The sequence below is a fragment of the Rhipicephalus sanguineus genome, chromosome 6 (genome assembly GCF_013339695.2).
Source record: "Rhipicephalus sanguineus isolate Rsan-2018 chromosome 6, BIME_Rsan_1.4, whole genome shotgun sequence".
NCBI classification, from domain to species: domain Eukaryota; kingdom Metazoa; phylum Arthropoda; class Arachnida; order Ixodida; family Ixodidae; genus Rhipicephalus; species Rhipicephalus sanguineus.
The window spans coordinates 14,305,658-14,326,982 of NC_051181.1; the positions used below are offsets into that span (position 1 = coordinate 14,305,658).

Below are 21,325 nucleotides of genomic sequence, written 5' to 3' on the forward strand. Positions count from 1 at the left end.
ACACTCTCCGCTTGCAGATCCTTTCGAAAAAGTCCAAAAGGAGTATTTGGAGCCCCTCAGCTGTGCTTGTCACCCACCTTAGAGAGGGGAGTGACGTCCTTGGGAATGCCAAAACCTACAATAACACTCTCCGCTTGCACATCCTTTCGAAAAGTCCAAAAGGAGTATTTGGAGCCCCTCAGCTGTGCTTGTCACCCACCTTCAGAGAGGAGAATGACGTCCTTGGGAATGCCAAAACCTACAATAACACTCTCCGCTTGCAGATCCTTTCGAAAAAGTCCAAAAGGAGTATTTGGAGCCCCTCAGCTGTGCTTGTCACCCACCTTAGAGAGGGGAATGACGTCCTTGGGAATGCCAAAACCTACAATAACACTCTCCGCTTGCAGATCCTTTCGAAAAAGTCCAAAAGGAGTATTTGGAGCCCCTCAGCTGTGCTTGTCACCAACCTTCAGAGAGGAGAATGACGTCCTTGGGAATACCAAAACCTACAATAACACTCTCCGCTGGCAGATCCTTTAGAAAAAGTCCAAAAGGAGTATTTGGTGCCCCTCAGCTGTGCTCGTCACCCACCTTCAGAGAGAGGAATGACGTCCCTGGGAATGCCAAAACCTACAATAACACTCTCCGCTTGCACATCCTTTCGAAAAGTCCAAAAGGAGTATTTGGAGCCCCTCAGCTGTGCTTGTCACCAACCTTCAGAGAGGAGAATGACGTCCTTGGGAATGCCAAAACCTACAATAACACTCTCCGCTGGCAGATCCTTTAGAAAAAGTCCAAAAGGAGTATTTGGTGCCCCTCAGCTGTGCTTGTCACCCACCTTCAGAGAGGGAATGACGTCCTTGGGAATGCCAAAACCTACAATAACACTCTCCGCTTGCACATCCTTTCGAAAAGTCCAAAGGAGTATTTGGAGCCCCTCAGCTGTGCTTGTCACCCACCTTCAGAGAGGAGAATGACGTCCTTGGGAATGCCAATACCTACAATAACACCTCCGCTTGCACATCCTTTCGAAAAAGTCCAAAAGGAGTACTTGGTGCCCCTCAGCTGTGCTCGTCACCGACCTTCACAGAGCGGAATGGCCGTCTTTGGAATGCCAAAACCTACAATAACGCTCTAGGCCTGCACATCCTTTAGAAAAAATCCAAAAGGAATACTTGGTGCCCCTCAGCTGTGCTCGTCACCCACCTTCAGATAGAGGAATGACGTCCTTGGGAATGCGAAAACCTACAATAACACTTTACGCTTACAAACTACTTAGAAAAAATCCAAAAGGAAATTTGGTGCCCCTCAGCTGTGCTGGTCACCCACCTTCAGAGAATGCAATGACGTCTTTGGGAATGCCAAAACCTACAATAACACTATCCGCTTGCACATCCTTTCGAAAAAGTCCAAAAGGAGTATTTGGAGCCCCTCAGCTGTGCTTGTCACCCACCTTCACAGAGTGGAATGACATCCTTCGGAATGCCAAAACCTACAATATTGCTCTGGGCTTGCACATCCTTTCGAAAAAGTCCAAAAGGAGTATTTGGAGCCCCTCAGCTGTGCTTGTCACCCACCTTCACAGAGTGGAATGACATCCTTCGGAATGCCAAAACCTACAATATTGCTCTGGGCTTGCACATCCTTTAGAAAAAGTCCAAAAGGAGTATTTGGTGCCCCTAAGCTCTGCTCTTCACCCACCTTCAGAGAGTGGAATGACGTTCTTGGGAAAGCCAAAACGTACACTAACACTTTACGCTTACAAACAGCTTAGAAAAAATCCAAAAGGAAATTTGGTGCCCCTCAGCTGTGCTGGTCACCCACCTTCAGAGAGTGGAATGGCATGCATGGGAATGATAAAACCTACAATTACACTCTATGCTTGCACATCCTTTAGAAAAAATGCAAAAGGAGAACTTGGTGCCCCTCAGCTGCGCTCGTCACCGACCTTCACAGAGTGGAATGACGTTCTTGGGAATGCCAAAACCTACAGCAACACTATACACTTGCACATCCGTTAGAAAAAATCCAAAAGGAGTACTTGGTGCCCCTCAGCTGTGCTCGTCACCGACCTTCACGGAGTGGAATGGCGTTCTTGTGAATGCCAAAACCTACAATAACAATATACACTTGCACATCCATTAGAAAAAATCCAAAAGGAGTACTTGGTGCCCCTCAGCTGTCCTCGTCACCGACCTTCACAGAGTAGAATGGCGTTCTTGGGAATGCCAAAACCTACGATAACACTCTACGCTTGCACATCCGTTTGAAAAAATCCGAAAGGAGTACTTAGTGGACCTCAGCTTTGCTTGTCACTGACCTTCACAGAGTGGAATAACGTTCTTGGGAATGCCAAAACCTACAATACAATAAATTCTCGTTAATTCGATACCCGTTAATTCGGAAATTCGGATAATTTGGACGGCTGTATTGGTCCCGGCCAAAGTGCATGTTAATCTATGGGACCGAACCATCAGTAATTCGTCAGAATTCGGCTCCGCACAGCTTAATTCGGAAAAATGCTGATGGCTGCCGCTACACAAAAGTGCGGTAAAGCAGCGCTGGCACCACTGGAGTGAAACCGAAACCTGAGTGACATCGCCATCGTCATCACCTAGTGGGGGCGATCGCAGCGACACTGAACGTCGGCGTCTTCTTTCTTTGCTCCGCTCCCATGGAGGAAGGAATAAGAAAGGAGGGAGCATGACGTCACGCAGCCAGCCTTGCCTAGCCAACCCGTTTTGAAGCCAGCAGTGTCGGCCCAACAGGTGACCTTTGCGTCATGATCACGCAAGAAATGAGGTTTGCCGAGACTTCGGGTTATGGCGCCCGGTAGCTTTTAATCGAAGCGCGCTTGTTCGGCGCAGACATGGAGGAAGGAATAAGAAAGGAGGGAGCATGACGTCACGCAGCCAGCCTTGCCAAGCCAACCCGTTGTGAAGCCAGCAGTGCCGGCCCAACACGTGACCTTTGCGTCATGATCACGCAAGAAATGAGGTTTGCCGAGACTTCGGGTTATGGCGCCCGGTAGCTTTTAATCGAAGCGCGCTTGTTCGGCGCAGACCAGCCGGCGGTTCAAAAACAGAACTCCACCGGTAGTACTAAAACCTACCGCACGCTCTGACGTTTTGATCACGTGTTGGGCCGACACGGTGGGCTTCAATCGCGTGACATCATGCTCCCTCTAGTTTTTCCTTCCTCCATGTCCGCTCCACTGCGCCTCCCACGCCATTCTCCCTTGTGTTGTGTCGGCACCGTCACTCCTTCCGGAGTTCTTTTTTTTCTGTTGTGACCGTGTTTGCATCTGAGGCCCGAGCATGCGGCAGTAGCTGACGACGGCGTCGACGAGGTGTCAGCAGTGTCCACCGACGATGACTGCCCGACCTTCGATGCTGTCGCTCCCACAGATATGACCCTTCAGGACTACATCGCGATTGATGTTATGTGTCGCCACGACTGGTCTCCTGACCGATCAAAAAATTATTAATGATGCCGCAACCTCATCGCACCTCACGACAAGTCTGGGAGGCCATTTTGACATTAGAGGAAGTTTACCTGAGCACTTCCGACAGCGTGCATGCTGTTGGCCATTTGGAAGAGTTAAGAAAAATTGTAATGTCAAATGTCAGCCGGAATCTGCGCAAAAAACGCAGGCGACCATTACAAAATACTTCAGCAAATAAAGGTATGCTTCTCCAACTTGCTTTTAATGTTGTTTTTCCTGATCATTCGATAATTCGGCATTTGGTTAATTCGGACATTTTTTCGGTCCAGTGAAATCCGAATTAACGAGCTTTTACTATAACACTCTACACTTGCACATCTGTTAGAAAAAATCCAAAAAGAGTACTTTGTGCCCCTCAGCTGTGCTCGTCACCGACCTTCACGGAGTTAAATGACGTTCTTGTGAATGCCAAAACCTAAAATAACACTCTACGCTTGCACATCCTTTAGAAAAAAATCAAAAATGAGTACTTGGAGCCCTTCAGCTGTGCTTGTCACCGACCTTCACAGAGTGAAATGACGTTCTTGGGAATGCCAAAACCTCCAATAATGCTCTATACTTGCACATCCTTTAGAAAAAATCCAAAAGGAGTACTTGGTGCCCCTCAGCTGTGCTTGTCACCGACCTTCACAGAGGGGAATGACGTTGTTGGGAATGCCAAAACCTACAATAATGCTCTACACTTGCACATCCTTAAGAAAAAATCCAAAAGGACTATTTGGTGCCCCTCAACTGTGCTTGTCACTGACCTTCACAGAGTGGAATGACGTTGTTGGGAATGCCAAAATCTACAATAATGCTCTACGCTTGCACATCCGTTAGAAAAAATTCAAAAGGAGTATTTGGTGCCCCTCAACTGTGCTTGTCGCCGACCTTCACAGAGTAGAATGACGTTCTTGGAAATGCCAAAAAATACATAACACTCTACGCTTGCACATCCTTTAGAAAAAATCCAAAAGGAGTACTTGGTGCCCCTCAGCTGTGCTTGTCACCGACCTTCACAGAGGGGAATGACGTTGTTGGGAATGCCAAAACCTACAATAATGCTCTACACTTGCACATCCTTAAGAAAAAATCCAAAAGGAGTATTTGGTGCCCCTCAACTGTGCTTGTCACTGACCTTCACAGAGTGGAATGACGTTGTTGGGAATGCCAAAATCTACAATAATGCTCTACGCTTGCACATCCGTTAGAAAAAATTCAAAAGGAGTATTTGGTGCCCCTCAACTGTGCTTGTCGCCGACCTTCACAGAGTAGAATGACGTTCTTGGAAATGCCAAAAAATACATAACACTCTACGCTTGCACATCCTTTAGAAAAAATCCAAAAGGAGTACTTGGTGCCCCTCAGCTGTGCTTGTCACCGACCTTCACAGAGGGGAATGACGTTGTTGGGAATGCCAAAACCTACAATAATGCTCTACACTTGCACATCCTTAAGAAAAAATCCAAAAGGAGTATTTGGTGCCCCTCAAATGTGCTTGTCACTGACCTTCACAGAGTGGAATGACGTTGTTGGGAATGCCAAAACCTACAATAATGCTCTACACTTGCACATCCTTTAGAAAAAATCCAAAAGGAGTACTTGGTGCCCCTCAGCTGTGCTTGTCACCGACCTTCACAGAGTGGAATGACGGTATTGGGAATGCCAAAACCTACAATAATGCTCTACACTTGCACATCCTTTAGAAAAAATCCAGAAGGAGTACTTGGTGCCCTTCAGCTGTGGTTGTCACCGACCTTCACAGAGTGGAATGACGTTCTTGCGAATGCCAAAACCTACAATAACACTAGACGCTTGCACATCCTTTCGAAAAAATTCAAAAGGAGTATTTGGTGCCCCTGAGCTGTGCTTGTCACCGACCTTCACAGAGTGGAATGACGTTCTTGGGAATGCCAAAACCTACAATAACACTCTACGCTTGCACATCCTTTAGAAAACATCCAAAAGGAGTACTTGGTGCCCCTTGGCTGTGCTTGTCACCAACCTTCACAGAGTAGAATGACGTTCTTGGGAGTGCCAAAACCTACAATAACAATATACGCTTGCAAATCCTTTAGAAAAAATTCTAAAGGAATATTTGGTGCCCTTCAACTGTGCTTGTCATCGACCTTCACAGATTGGAATGACGTTGTTGGGAATGCCAAAACCTACAATAATGCTCTACGCTTGCACATCGTTTAGAAAAAATTAAAAAGGAGTACTTGGTGCCCCTCAGCTGTGCTTGTCAACGACCTTCACAGAGAGGAATGACGTTCTTGGGAATGTCAAAACCTACAATAATGCTCTACACTTGCACATGCTTTAGAAAAATTTCAAAATCAGTACTTTGTGCCCCTCAACTGTGCTTGTCACCGACCTTCACAGAGTGGAATGACGTTGTTGGGAATGCCAAAACCTACAATAATGCTCTACGCTTGCACATCCGTTAGAAAAAATTCAAAAGGAGTATTTGGTGCCCCTCAGCTGTGCTTGTCACCGACCTTCGCAGAGTGGAATGGCATTCTTGAGAAAGCCAGAACCTACAATAACACTCTACGCTTGGACATTCCTTAAACATATGCCAAAGGAGATTCAATGCACGTCAACTTCACTGGTGACCGACTTTCATGGAGTAGAATGACATTCTGGTGAAAGCCGCAACCTTCAGTAACACTGTACACTTGCACATCCCTTATATGTATCACATAAGAGGTTCGGTGTCCCTCTGCTCTGCTGGTCACCCCCCTTTCAGAGAGTGGAATGGCGTTCTTGGGAAAGCCACAACATACAATAAACCGTACGATTGCAGATTCCTGACACAAATGAGAATCTGCGCCCGTCAGCTCTGCTGGTCTCACATTCACAGAATAGAATGGCGTTCTTGGGAAAGCCAGAACCTACAATAACACTCTTCGCTTGCACATTCCTTAAACATATGTCAAAGGAGATTCAATGCCTGTCAACTCCACTGGTCACTCAACTTCATGGAATGGAATGACATTCTGGTGAAAGCCGCAACCTTCAGTAACACTGTACACTTGCACATCCCTTATATGTATCACATAAGAGGTTCGGTGTCCCTCTGCTCTGCTGGTCACCCCTCTTTCACAAGTGAAATGGCGCTCTTGGGAAAGCCACAACATACAATAAACCGTACGATTGCACATTCCTGACACAAATGAGAATCTGTTCCCGTCAGCTCTGCTGGTCCCACATTCACAGAATAGAATGGCGTTCTTGGGAAAGCCAGAACCTACAATAACACTGGGGCTCTTCGATTTTCGGACTTCTGGCAGTTCTCTGGCAGCCAGAGATAGCCAGAGGGTCAGCCAGCTAGTTCCGGTCGGGACAGGAAGTAGCGTCTTGGTCACGTGTGTGGGAAGCCCGAGACAACCCGAAACTGCCCCAAGATTACAAAATCGAACGCTGGGACAGCCAGCGTAAACGTAAACAAACGCTACCGCCGTGGCAGCAAACGAAACTTTGCGCCGCGTGCGCGTTGGTTTTTCTGCATTGCCCGCTTGAAAATATGTGGCTAGGTTCGCTGAAGAGCTGAAGCGATATTCTCGAGCATACGGATTTGGGATACGATCACGTACGTTCGCAAAATCGTGCGCAACTCGCGCCGTCCGCGAACAAAACAGCCAGCTGGCGCACGGCGCCACGAAAGCGATGCAAGGTGAGCTACCGCGCCGCTAACGGCTTAACCAGCTCACGTCTGCTTAGTACGTGTAACAGTCGCTGCACAACACGACGCGAAAATCTCGCGAAAGTGATCGTGTCCCCAAAAGAGCTCGAGGATCTATCGCGTACTACGTCGCACACACGCGTTGACCAGCTTGCGTTTTGTCATAACTTGAGACATGCGGCGGTATGGGTACCACGAGTGCGCGTTATATCTAAAATAAACTTCCGTGTGACGCGTCTTCGACTCGTTTTGGCAGATGTTGCCTTAGCCTCTTTTCCAGTCCTAAGTGGCACTCCGAAAATCTCATGTACTAGCTCAGCTTTCATTTGAGCTACTAGGTGATAACCGCGTACATACTGCATGTAATTATTACTAAGAAGTGGAAAAAGACAAAGCCGACGATGAAATAAGCAACAAAAGGATGTATACATTTCTGAATTCATCTTCGTTTTTTCACATCGACGCGTCGTTGCATAACATAATACCATACCTCATATGGGGAACGTGCACTGAGCTGGTGGCGCCGCTATGCGGGAGTGAACGAAACGAATTGGCGTGCTACGTGCAGCAGCCGCTCCACGAGCCGAGCCATGTCACGCCGTTGGAGGAGTTTTGCAATGTCGCGCATGAATTGCTGCGTCGTCAACTGCGCTAATAGATATAAGAAATGACCCCCTGGAACAAAAGTTCTTGTTTTCCGGGGCGAGAAAGCCTCCTAGACCAGCGGGAACGGTGGATTCGCAGCGTACGGCGTGTGAAGTGATCCTGTGCATGGTCATGAAGTATACGTTGTAGCTAGTTCGCTGTGAATTTACGCTCCACGCAAGTGAACCGGTATTTTTACAGTGCAAACGGAACCGAGTGGCAGCCGGCAAAATGGTCTCGGGTCTGCAGTGTACATTTTGTTGGCGGAAAGTCATCGACGGATTCAGCTTCTCCCTCGTACGCTCCTGCTGTTTTTCCGCCGACGTACCGCAAAACTTCGGCGATTGCTGAAGTTTTGCTGACTCTTCACTGTTGACAAAAGCTACAACTGCTGCTGCATGCTTGCAGTGGCCTTCAACACCACCCCTACAGTTGCAGTGAGCTCTGGTGACCAGCCTATAGTTCCATCAAGCTGGAAAAGAGAATACTCAAGTTACACCCGGCCTCTGGGCGGTGCAATTGAAAAAGCGTGTTTTTAGTGTTGATAGTCTAAAGTAATTAATGCTGAAAAGTACACATGCATATTACAGAGCGCGTGCACTTAAAGTTACGTACATCAGCCAACAGTTATCTTGCAGTTCACGGACATGACCATATTGTCAAATTACTGGAAGCCGTCGCTTAGCTGTACGTGCGTTATTGTTACGCGGACCACAGTTCAGGCAATTTCATAGGCACATAAAGGCGAGCATCATTCAGTCATGCTCATTTGCAGGTAAAAAATGTTATTCGTACGCCCTACGTATAAGCAGACAGCGCAGTTCATAAACGGGAACAGTAAGAAACAAGAGCCGGATGCGTGGCACAATGCATCGGGGACCGCGCGAATTTTAAGTTTTATTACACCTGTATTGCATTTGCCCCTTGACAGCGCTGCGCATGCAAGCGGTGCCGCGCCACTTTTATACTACGTGACGGCTAAGATATCGCTTGCAAAGATGACACGTAACAGATTTACCCAAGCACTCATGCAGCCCGAGCAACGTCCACAAACGGAACTGCAGCATAGAAAGCTTCGCACAATTGTTACGGCATCACTAAATGCAACACGTAAGGCGATCGTACGTACTACTTGCGCCGATCGCACTCGGTTGCCCTCAAGACAACATCTCGCTACAGCACATGTTTGACGTTAATGTCATCGTTTACTCGAATAAGCAGGTAAAATGATGAAAAAGCGTGCGCACAAACCTCGATGATGACAGCATATGCTTCCTGCTTCACGTTGGCCTGTTGCACGCATCTCCATTTTAGAATACTCTGTCGGACCGTGCTCTCTTCCGTCACGTCGAAAACGTGCCTGCTGCGGCATAATTTGTGTTCTTTCTCTTCGTTGGAGGCTCTAAAAAACCCTGCGCTGTTTACGTTCTTGAAGCCGGCGCACTTTATAACACCAGTCGCCATCGCGCACACGCACGTCCACAAAACGCGGGCGCAGCAGGAGAGACGCGATTTCGTAGCCCGACACTTGACAACTGAGTGGCCACTCGCGGCGCTGACGGCGCGCTGACGCACTGCATTGTCGCGCCACCTGTAGGTGGAGCACGTTTCCCATACTAGCCCGTAGATCGAAGTACGCTCGCACGCCGTTCGCGACCAACGAGGATCACACAAAAAACAAAATGTCGCGATCGCATTTATTCGATCAGTGCATTTTATCAACATCGAAGACCTAGTTGAAATAATTAAGTTCTGACGGGGTTCACGCACGGAAACATGCGACGGAGCGAAATACCTAGTTCGATCACAATCGTCTCAGCTAAATGCATATAAAGCACACACGACACCACAATCGAATACTACTACGAAAAAATAAACTCGAAAGGGGTATCCATGCGTTCGTACGAACGTGTACATAACTTTTGGGACATGTGCACGACGCAGTTAGAATGGTTAGAACGCGACAGTTTGCCGCGTTGTTCACGGAAGGAAACTTCACGGGACACATAAGAAAAGCAATAAACATTAGCGCCAAATGCTCGCCGCCACTCGTAATCGCGCCATCTCACACGGCGGAACAGCGCCGAGCGCCCCGAGCGTAAGGACAAGCAAAGGTGTAGTCCGCAAGCGCCCGCATTGCAATCCGTTGAGTCCTCACAAAGATGGCGGCGAGCGCGTATCGTCTCTTTTCGGCGTCTGCTAGCCCGAAACCTTCCAGAGAGCTTCCACGACTAAATTGTCCTGGAAGGTTCTGGCGACCCTCGGGCTCCCCGCGGGTCGCCAGAACCGTCCAAGCCGAGAAAAACGAACGCCAACCGCAAGTGCACTGCGGGGGGGTCGGAGCAACCCGAGAAGAACGAGCGCGCTCTGGCTGGCTCTGGCAGCCCGCGGGTAGCCAGAAGTGGAAAATCGAAGAGCCCCACTTTATGCTTGCACATTCCTTAAACATATGCGAAAGGAGATTCAATGCCCGTCAACTCCACTGGTCACCCAACCTCATGGAGTGGAATGACATTCTGGTGAAAGCCGCAACCTTCAGTAACACTGTACACTTGCACATCCGTTATATGTATCACATAAGCGGTTCGGTGTCCCTCTGCTCTGCTGGTCACCCCCCTTTCAGAGAGTGGAATGGCGTTCTTGGGAAAGCCACAACATACAATAAACCGTACGATTGCACATTCCTGACACAAATGAGAATCTGCGCCCGTCAGCTCTGCTGGTCCCACATTCACAGAATAGAATGACGTTCTTGGGAAAGCCAGAACCTACAATAACACTCTATGCTTGCACATTCCTTAAACATATGTCAAATGAGATTCAATGCTCGTCAACTCCACTGGTCACCCAACTTCATGGAGTGTAATGACATTCTGGTGAAAGCCGCAACCTTCAGTAACACTGTACACTTGCACATCCGTTATATGTATCACATAAGAGGTTAGGTGTCCCCCTGCTCTGCTGGTCACCCCCCTTTCAAAGAGTGGAATGGCGTTCTTGGGAAAGCCACAACATACAATAAACCGTACGATTGCACATTCCTGACACAAATGAGAATCTGCGCCCGTCAGCTCTGCTGGTCCCACATTCACAGAATAGAATGGCGTTCTTGGGAAAGCCAGAACCTACAATAACACTCTACGCTTGCACATTCCTTAAACATATGCCAAAGGAGATTCAATGCCGGTCAACTCCACTGGTCACCCAACTTCATGGAGTGGAATGACATTCTGGTGAAAGCCGCAACCTTCAGTAACACTGTACACTTGCACATCCGTTATATGTATCACATAAGCGGTTCGGTGTCCCTCCGCTCTGCTGGTCACCCCCCTTTCACAGAGTGGAATGGCGTTCTTGGGAAAGCCACAACATACAATAAAACTCTCCACATGCACATTCCTGACACAAATATACCCAAAGAAGAATCTGTGCCCGTGAGATCCTGTCATAAGTAAAGCAGTACAAGGCACGTGCCGAATGATAGAAAGTTTCAATGGTACGCGTTGGTGTGGGAGGAGCAGAAAATTCCTTGACGCTGTGCACCTCTGCCGGGTCCACGTGTATGAATAGTCAGAGGAGGGCTCATGGCACACGACCCAAGCCATGGTGAAAAATGTGAGTAAAAAAAAAGGGCATCATCTGTGGGGCACTATTCGAAGAACGTCGTAGAATCCAGTCTCTCACGGGTGATGCAAGCAGCGGGTGTCGGGTCCGCAGTTGCAACACCAAGAGTTCGTGGTGTAGATGTCGATCTCAGCAATGACCAGGTGAGGCCATCACACAATAAGACGATGTTCTGCCACTTGGGGATGATACCCAATAAGAAAATATCATTTAGTTGTGGAAATAAGAGCAACTTGAAGCCATGAGCTCTTGAGGCCACGCGCTCCCGTGTTGTAAGTCATATTGAGCACGACAGTACCTCCTTGTTTAGAGGAACACTGGCACGAATTTAAAAATTTTTCGGATTGTTGCTCTAAATAAAAATACTGAAACTGGTGTGGAGAAACCTAAAACGAGTATTGTGGTGCCTGGGAATGCATCAAATATATTTTCATTACCGCTACCTTAAAAAGACACTTTCGGTTTCAATATCGAGGGGGCAGCTTCTGAGTGACATTTCATAGCAGTGTGACGTCACGCGGATACAGAAACTCACGACATACTAGCGGCAAATCTGTCTTCTGCTCGTGGTGCACATAAACAACGATGAGTGAACTGTCGTCCAGTGACCCTGACAGTGATTTCTGTGACTTAGGTTGCTTGCAGGACACAGAGCTCACAAACTCAGGGACTCTTCGGGATAATGCCCATTACAGTGAGGCTGGCTTGCAGATGCTCAGCGACGAAAAGTTGAAAGTACAATTAAAATATTTTATACGTGTTCTCCGACTCCGGTGTGTGGAGAGCACTGACACTGCATACCAAGGAAACAAAAATGTCCCTTTTGCGATGTCTCAAGATCGTGTCAGTACTCCTTTAGGAGGGAAAGTGAGGGCCTGCTGAAGTAACTATCATGAAGCCTCTCAATTTCGGCTGCCTCTAGAATTTCGCAAACAAGCTGATCGCCATGCACGTCTATGACAGTGCACCCTTCAAAAGGGAATGTATTCCTAGATGACAGCACGTGGCAGGCTCTGTTGGTACTCTCCGAGACTGACGCTGTCTGTCCAACATAATGCTGCTGCACAACAATGCCACAGCATACACGATTCATTGCGCACACAGCATAATTGGGTTGTGGTGCTTTTTTGCAAACAGACATGTGTGAAACATAACACTGCAAGCACTTTCTTGAACAAGTTGTTCGTCACATGGCGATCAACTTGTTCACAAAATTTTAGAGGCAGCCGAAATACAGAGGCTTGGTTATAGTTGTGTCAGCAGGCCCTAACAGTCCTTCTCAAACAAGGAGGTACATTACGTTCAATGCATGACTACATTACGTTCAATGCATGACTGCTTACTAGCATATGTGTTTTATAATAATAATAATTGTTGGGGTTTAACGTTCCAAAACAACGATACGAATATGAGAGATGCCGTAGTAGAGGGCTCAGGAAATATGGACCACCTGGGGTTCTTTAATGTACGTCTAAATCTAATCACACGGGCCTCAAGTACTTTCGCCTCCATTGAAAACACGGCCGGGATTCGATCCCGCAACCTGCAGGTCAGCAGTCGAGCACCATAACAGTAGACCACCGTGGCGGGTAGCGTTCTGTTTTGACCACATGTTTTCGTCTACCTATGTTCTGTCTTGAGCTTTTATATTCCTTGTTTCTCATTAGTTTTTAGAATTTATATTTCTACAGGCTTCAATTTTAAGGCTTCCACCTTTTCATGTCTTTCGGCAACTTCTTGACACGTGTCATTGTCATCACAAGTTTTCTTGTAATCTCCTTTCTGTTGCTCTGATGCATGCCACGAAAGGCCTTGCACTTAAAGGAATAATGTAGTTGTGAGTCAGCGCTGAATATGTGTCTCTATCTGTCCGTTTTGTCTTATTGCACTGTTTTCTCCTTCCTAAGTATGAGCCAAGTGGCCTAAGCATCCATTTTAAAATGCTGGACACTATGGAGACTGGATTACATTTTACCGTAAAATTCCAAGCAAGCGCCTCCCCCCCGCCCCCCCCCCCCCAAAGAAGTCGAAATTGCCGGCAAAGTGAGGGGGGGGGGGGGCTATCTCAGAACTGCACCAAAATTGAAGATGGCGGCAAAAAAAAAAAAAGGCAGTGCGCATGGATTAAAATTTTATTACAGTGAACTTTATTTAGGCCCAGGATTTGTTGTAGCTTTTAATCGCTTTCAAAACCATCGAAAGACTCCTCCGAGTCAGCTGCAAAAAACAGGTCGAAGCATTCCACTTGAAGTCCGCCGCGGTCTTCTGGCACCACAGCTCCAACATCGGCCAGTCCGCTGTGCAGGTTGCCGTACTCCGAGCCATCGAGCGCATTACTAATACCGCATCCCTTGAAGGACCGTGCCACTGTTTCCTCGGGTACAGCGGCCCACGCCTCGGCAACAAAATCGAGCACATGTTGCCGCGACAGCTTCTTCAAGTTTCCTTTCGGTGATCACGCTTCCTCACGCATATACTGCTCCCACAAATGCCACAAGGTGGACTTGAACGGCTTATTCCAATACACGTCAGCAGGCTACAGGATGCTCGTGCACCCCGCAGGCACGTAAAGCACATCGGTGTCGTACTCCTTGAAGGCATTTGTGACGGCTTGTGTCTTATGGATGGGCGCCTGGTCCAATGCTAGTAAGCGTTGCACGTCGTCGTTTGGGCCCCAGACTCTCGACAGCCATTCTTGCATTTTCTCCGATGTCATCCAGCCGTTTTTCGTGGCGGTGAGACGAACATTTGCTATGAATGGGAAAAAAGTCAGCGTTGTGATAAAACGAACTAGGCGACAATGTGACCCCTCGCCCCCATCAAAAAAATTCTCACCTGATATCAATTATTCTCACCTGGTATGCGAAGGCTCGCAAAGGCCCTGGCTGGAATTTTTCCGCTTTGCTCCTTGAAGATAATGAAGGCCGGGAGCTTGTGGCCGGTATCGCAAGCAGCTAGGCAAATCGTGAAGCCTCGCCGGGCACATCCAGTGTTCGCAATCCGTATGGTGCTTTCGCCGACCACGTTGTTCGTCCTGTTGGCGGAGTTGTCTATTCACACCATCGTCTGATCCATGTTGGCCATGTTATATAAGGTGTACCTGTTGCGCCATCGCAGCGAGTTCGTGGAAGACCGAAAGGCACTTGCTGCCTCCGAAAGTTCCTCGGGCGTCTTCTGGCTCTCGTTCGTAGCGCGGTGCATTGCAACACCGAAACGCTGTTTTTAGCGATTTATGCCATGGCTGGAGGCTACGAAGTTTCCCAAATGCATGCTGTTGGCAATTTTGACGGCCTCTTCGGAAAGAATCCGGTTGCTGATGGCACGTCCTGCACTTCTTTCGCGCCCAAGGTACTAGAAGCGCGCATCGTCCAAGTGTTCGCTGAACACTGGTGCGCCGTTAAAGGAGTACTGACACGATTTTGAAGTGCAACAAAACGGACGTTTTTGGTTTCCTTGGCATGTAGTGTTAACGCTCTCCCCACACCGCATCCGGGAAACACGTATAAATATTTAAGTTTGATTTTTAAAGTTTTCATCTCCCAGCATCTGCAAGGCAGCTTCACCGCATGCAGAGCCCTATGACGTTTCAAGTCGGCTCACTTGGTTTTGCGAAATCTGGGTCCTGCATGCAGCCTAAATCACAGAAATCGCTGTCGGAGGCACTGGACGACAGTTCACTCATCATGAACCACGTTCGACTGACAGCAAAGGACAGCAGGTGCATATTTCGTGGGTTGCTGTCTGCCCGTGACGTCACGGGCCGACCTGACACGTCACTAGGAAGCCGCCCTCTCGAAACCGAAACCGAAACTGCTGGTTGAAAGAAGCGGTATTAAAAATATATGTAATGCATCCCCAGGCACCAAGACACTCTTTTTAGGGTTATCGACACCCGTGCTTTCATTTAGAGCAACAATCCGAAAAATTTTAAAATTCATGTCAGTACTCCTTTAAGCTGCATTCCGACGACGGACAAAATCTCAATTCGACCCCGCGGATCGCGTACTACGCCATTATACGTCACCCGTTCCCGCGCTCCTCCTCCTGTTCGCGCGGACCAATTCGCGAAACGGCGGAGACCCAAATCACACTTGGGATCAGTGGGGATCTTCGGCGAAAAATACAAAAATCCTGGCGGCGAAACGCGTTCGACTGGCAACCATGAATTTTTTTCAATCCAATCCAAGTCGCTTTTGCTGAAAAGCGCGCGCAATACGAAGGCGACGCTACTCTAAACGGAACTGTACGCGGCCATCGGTCTTCTCGGCAACTTCATTTCAGGGCGACTGAAAATGGACGAACTCGTGGAGAGTGTCGCAGGCCTGGCGTCGTACGGCTCCAGATTCACCGATGATGCAACGTATTTCTTTTTAGGGGCGAAGCTCCTTATGCCGTGGGTCTCTCCATCCTCCGTTTGTAGCGCTGTAGTAGCCACCTCTAGCTCGTGAGAAGCGCGCGTTCTGGTATGCAGTAGAAGAAGAAGACAACGTTGACGAGTGACTCTCATGCGTGTTCACCTGTGTGGCATTCTTTCTTCTTTACTGCGCGCGTTCTGGTATGCAGTAGAAGAAGAAGACGACGTTTCAGAAGTAACGTGCCATGAGGCTCCCTCTTGGCACGCTTTCTCTTTAGCTCGGAGTCGCCAGATGGAAGACAAGGCTGTGGAACGGAGGGCACGGAAGGCAGCGGCAGCGCACGCTCGCAGACAGAATCCTGAGGTGAGAGCCCGCGAGGCCAAAGCTGCACGTCGACGCCGCGAAGCAGATTCCGCCATTCGAGCCCGCGAGGCCGAAGCTGCTCGACAAGCTGCACGGCTGCAGCACGAAGACCCCACCGTTCGAGCCCGCGAGGCCGAAGCTGCACGGCTGCAGCGCGAATCGGATCTTCAAAATGTGAAGGACCGTGGAGCGGCGAGAAAGCGCGCGTACCGGCAGGCAGAGCCCGAGGATGTGCGAGCAGGTTGGCTGCAAAACGCATCAGGCGGGCTCTGCCCGAAGGCGCCGACGCGCGTTTCCAGCTGGACTTCCTTGACAACCGTTTCGGCCATAGTTGCGGTGTGTGCAACAGATTGTGGTTCTCGAACAATCTAGTCACAATATCTTCCATCAAGAAGCACCACGCTCGCGCCAATGCCATCGCCGTGCTGCAGCACGAGTTCGCTTCTTCCCACTCATCATCATTCACCACATGGATATGCTGTGATTTTTTTGTCGATGGTGCAGCAGTTTCCTGCTCTGTGGGACCCGAGACTACTCGAACAGTATCCTTCGCTCTATGTTGTGGCAACAAATTTTCGACGAGATGCAAGAGCGGTACCCGGATTGTGGGCCGTACACTCCAGGTATGCTTTATTTAATATCTGTAAGCATCCCGAGAGTTTTGGTGAGCCACGGCTTGACCCAGACCGATCGCTTGCGCTGAAGAAAACTGCTCTCCTCTTCGTCGTCTGCTGCAACTTCGAGAGCAACAGCCATCGTGGCACCCGCGCGCGCCTGCGCCGTTACCTATGCTCCTGGGAGCGAGGGTAGGGCCGATCCGTCCGCGCCGTCGTCTGCTTTTCTCCCCTGTCGTGTGAATGCAAGCCGCGGAGAGATCCCAAAGACGTCACATGTCACGTGACTGATTCGTCTGCGATCCCGTCCGTCGTGGGAATACAGCTTTACTGAGCTTCCGTCGAAGTTTTGCCTTCCCGTAGTTTAGCTGCAGCAAATTATCGAAATTCTTCTCCCATTCCCGTATCCGCTTCCGGTCGAACTTGAAATGTCGAGACGTCTGGTGCACGTTCTTTCCGTTTTCTCAATGCCATTGAATAACCTCGATTTTCTTGGCCACTGTGTAGGACTGCATAAGCATAGCTGACCTCTCACCGCAAACACAAAGCAACAAATGGCACGGAGCAATCGGGCTGCAGTGCAAAGCAGGATTGGATTGGTTTGGATACATGGCAGCCAGGAGGACCACAAAAAAAAAAATCACAATATTTGTAGAAAAATCCACGGAAACTTTTTTTTGTCAACTGGATGTGGCAGGCCACTGTTGCCTGGGCGCGTTGTCGCGGAGCTATGGAAGGCGGGGGGGGGGGGGGCTTTCCCGGAACGGCGCGGATATTTCAAATTGCCAGTGAAGTTCGGGGGGGGGGGGGGCTTGTACAGGTGGGGGCACTTGCTCGGAATTTTACGGTAATGGTTATCCTGGCTCGTCAAAGAAGGGAGTTCCTGGCTGAATTTTTCTGCACGCAACCTGGGCCAACCTCTGCAAGCCTTCTTTCCCCATGGACAGCACTGGTGAGCACAAGAGGGAGCGCAAGACATGCAGGTAAAAGTTCTGAACGCCAGGGTAATATATTAGAGGTGCACCAACGATACATGTCGCTATCACCTTGTAGCTGTAGGTAAAAAGCGTATCAAGTACAGAACTACACAAAACCTCTTATGTTTTGCTGCCCTGCACTTGAGCAATTTATGCCTGCAACTAGTGTGAGATGCACAAATTTATATGGACAGTGGTTATGTTTTTATTGGTTTTATTTCGGGTGGCTGTGCGAGAAGCACTCCCACAATGCAACCACACTGACCAGACCTTTGACAAGCAGAGCTCATGAAGACAAAGAATATGTCTCACTTACCCAGGCAGTCCTGTGGAGCCTGCAGAGGCGGCTGTACTGGGAGACCGCCCTTTAGCCTGACTCCCGACCCTTGATCCTCAAAGAGGTCACCGAGCCCAGGTGTTGCCAGCCGCTGCCACTGTTTTAGCGTCTCTGAACCTGCATCAATAAACTCAGTTTGGTTGGATGGCAGTTTTTGTGCCACAGCAAAATTAACATTCCTGGTGTTGTCAAGGTATGGTGGGCAGTGTGCTGTAGCAATGAGAGTCACTGAAATTACAGTGGCAACTGAACAACCAAGCACTCTCTTCATCATTCTGCTGTTTTCCTCATAACCTTGAAGTACTATGCAAACATTGACATTCTCGGATGCGAATTGAACACAAATGTGGCAAAAAGCCGTCCAAATCAAATGCCAAATATGTGTGTTTGCCAAACAGGAATGAACAATAGTGTCTCTTCTATAATAAATTAATGAAACTGCGTCTGACTAGGCTCAGGGTGTCTACCAATTTAATTTTCCCGGGTTTCCCTGATGATATTAAGCATATTTCATGACCTCGTCTTCATCAAGGCAGTGGCTGCCTTGACAAACAAAAAAGTCCACTTGTCCAAGTGCTGGCTCCAGCGACTTCTCTTCAGGCTTTCATCTTCCCTTGAACTTTTGTCTAGCTTGTTTTTACTCTAGTCATCTGCACCTGTGTAACTTGCGCACATTTAAAATATGATTTTCAGTAAAAAAAAAGAACACTCGTATTATCTGCGCATCGTGCGCTGCCCCGCAGCAGCAGTCCACATGCACGCAAGGGAAGCGAGTTTGGCATAGCAAATGAGCTCTCCACACCAGCGCACTAGAGCACACCCACATACTTTGAAGGCATATGGTCACGTAGGTGACGGCGAGGTGGCCAGCGCACAGAAAGGCAGACTACGATGGCAATAAAATTACAGCTAGTTTATTGGGCTAACTTGAGCCCGAAAGTGAGCTAAAACAAACAGTTTAGCAATGCCAAAAATGTGCCTGAACGATAGCTGACAGATTGCCCCGCAGGTAAATGCAGCGATCTCTTATCTATTCCTTGCGTCGCAACACACCCGGACATCAGGCTGGCATACGGGTACACTCGATCACATGCAAGGAAGATGTTGAAACGGATAAAAAAGGCAATAAGATATTCCAGTCTGCTTTTTTAAAGCGAAAGCTTAATTTACTGGCCTAGTCTAGCGAGTTTCACGGTGTGCCGCCGCTTCACCTTGAAGAAGCGATACCACGTGACTCGCCGCACCTGCAGTGACTCACCGCACCTGCAGTCACGCTCTGCTGCCGCCGCTCCTATCACTGCTAGAATGGCTATCGCTGCCTCACCAGCCATGTCTGGGGTTGCCAGGTTTGGCTACTTTGCGCTAATTTGGCTGCTTTTTTTAGGTCGGTGGCGGCAGAAAAAACTTTGATGCTACTTGGCTACTTTTTGGCTACTTTCTTGTGCCTTCGATTTCAACCAAATTATCAATATCTGGTGAGGTCGCAGCCGCTGGCGTTCAAATATGTGGTGCCAAAACGTGGCAGCCAAACTGTGTTTCCAACTTCCAAAATTGAATTTCTCACTTTGATTACACAGGCAATGAGCTTTCATGAAAAGGATGGCTCAGTGGGCTAAGCAGGGTAAAGGGTCAGTGGCAGGGATCATAAAATAAATATTAAAGAACTACACGATTTAACCTGCCAGTCAAACAGGCCTCACGCATTAAAACGAAAGAAAATGCTTTTGGATACGTACTAGCAGGTACAGTTGGGCGAGTTGGTGCAAATTCGAGTTTGAAAAAAGAGCAAAAGAACCACAGCACACAGGCATGAAGGAGACAGGACGACGTCGTCCTGTGTCCTTCGTGCCTACATGTTCTGCTTTTTTTCTCGCTTTTTTCAAACAAGAATTTTAGATACGTGCCTGGGACTCTGAAAAAAACTGTTGCATGGGGCTTCATTTTGCACATCACCTATTGCGGAATGCGCCTTTAAATTCCATTTGGAAATGAAATGGCATTGAAAGCGCTCCGCATCCATGGCGCTCTGCACCCATAGACATTAGAAATCAAATCATTTATCCGATGAACTGCTTGCATCATTTCTTAGGATAAAGTATGGATTGTGACTGCGAGATATTAACTACTCGGACTTCGTCATCAGGCACTAAATTATTCCGTAAGTTACTACAATTTAGGCTTCAATGCCAGCAACTGTGATTTTGAGCGCACTCATGCCGTATACTCATGTTTAGTGACTTTGATTCTAGTCCTTTTAAGAAAAGTCATGCAAGCGTGAAGAAAGTGTCATTTTTGCAGAAGCACAGACGCCTCATCATCCTGCAAAAAAAGATTGCTAAAATCAACCATTTATGCTTGAATATCAGCAACTCTCATTTTGAATTGTTCATGCTGTACTTATTTACATTTTCATCAAAAAGCTTTTACCTTTAGTCTTTGAAATAAAAACATCGAAGTTATTTTCTCACAGGCGCGGCTACCTTTGGCTACTTTTACTGCCCTTGACTCAAGTTGCCTACTTTTTGGCTAGTTAGAACAATTTTTTGGCTATTTTTTGTCTTTTTGACCTGGCAACCCTGGCAATGTCCACGTGACTAACCACGTGACTCACTGCTCTCTCTGTCACGTTGGGCCAGTGCTTCAGTTCGGCCATAGATGAGAAAACCTGGGCCAGGGGGCGCTCGTGCGCCTTTCTGAAAAGCGCCCACTTTTTTGGAAATCTAGGTTTGCGGTCGTGCCCGGCGCTCTGCCAGCGGTTTGCTTACATTGCGGCTGCGTGCATTCTGTCTCACTGCACGCGCACGTTGTCTCTCTCTCTTCCCCTCTCGTCTTCAAGGCGCTCGTGCGTGCGTTCTCTCGCACTGTGCTGAGCAGCAGTGCACGTGCTCATGTGAACGTGCTCGCGTGCTAACCTCGCACTGCGCTTGCTCTAGCGTTATATTGAAGTGCGGGTCATGGTCTCGCAGAGTCGATGGAGATAGTGTAGAACATGTTTGTCAAGAAAGCCACCCTTTTGGCGACGGTAATGTCCAGATGGTCGAGGAAATTAAAGGTTGAAAATAAATTAGTGCGCCATGCTTTTAGAATGGTGAAAAAAAATGGCACCATGATCACTGAGAACATTTATGGTGAGAACTTCTGCGACCTCGGTATGAAAATAAATGACAAAAAAAGAAAAGTCGAATTAGTCACCCTGCTTCAAAATGTGCATGCATATGAAGCATTTATAAATGACACAATCAGCATGGACTAATTT

At 48.2% G+C, this 21,325-nt stretch overlaps 1 protein-coding gene across 5 annotated transcripts in view; it reads right to left on the bottom strand.

The window, feature by feature from the left end:
- LOC119395608 (trafficking kinesin-binding protein milt) overlaps positions 1–21,325 on the bottom strand; it is a 469,019-nt gene that overhangs the window by 67,659 nt on the left and 380,035 nt on the right. For 4 of the 5 annotated variants that reach the window (XM_037662593.2, XM_037662592.2, XM_049416698.1 and 1 more), the window contains exon 12: positions 18,049–18,186. In XM_037662593.2, coding sequence (XP_037518521.1) covers positions 18,049–18,186 — 138 coding nt within the window. Of the gene's footprint in view, positions 1–13,579; positions 14,175–18,048; positions 18,187–21,325 lie in introns of those variants that run through there. The other variant, XM_037662591.2, reaches the window with a different exon arrangement.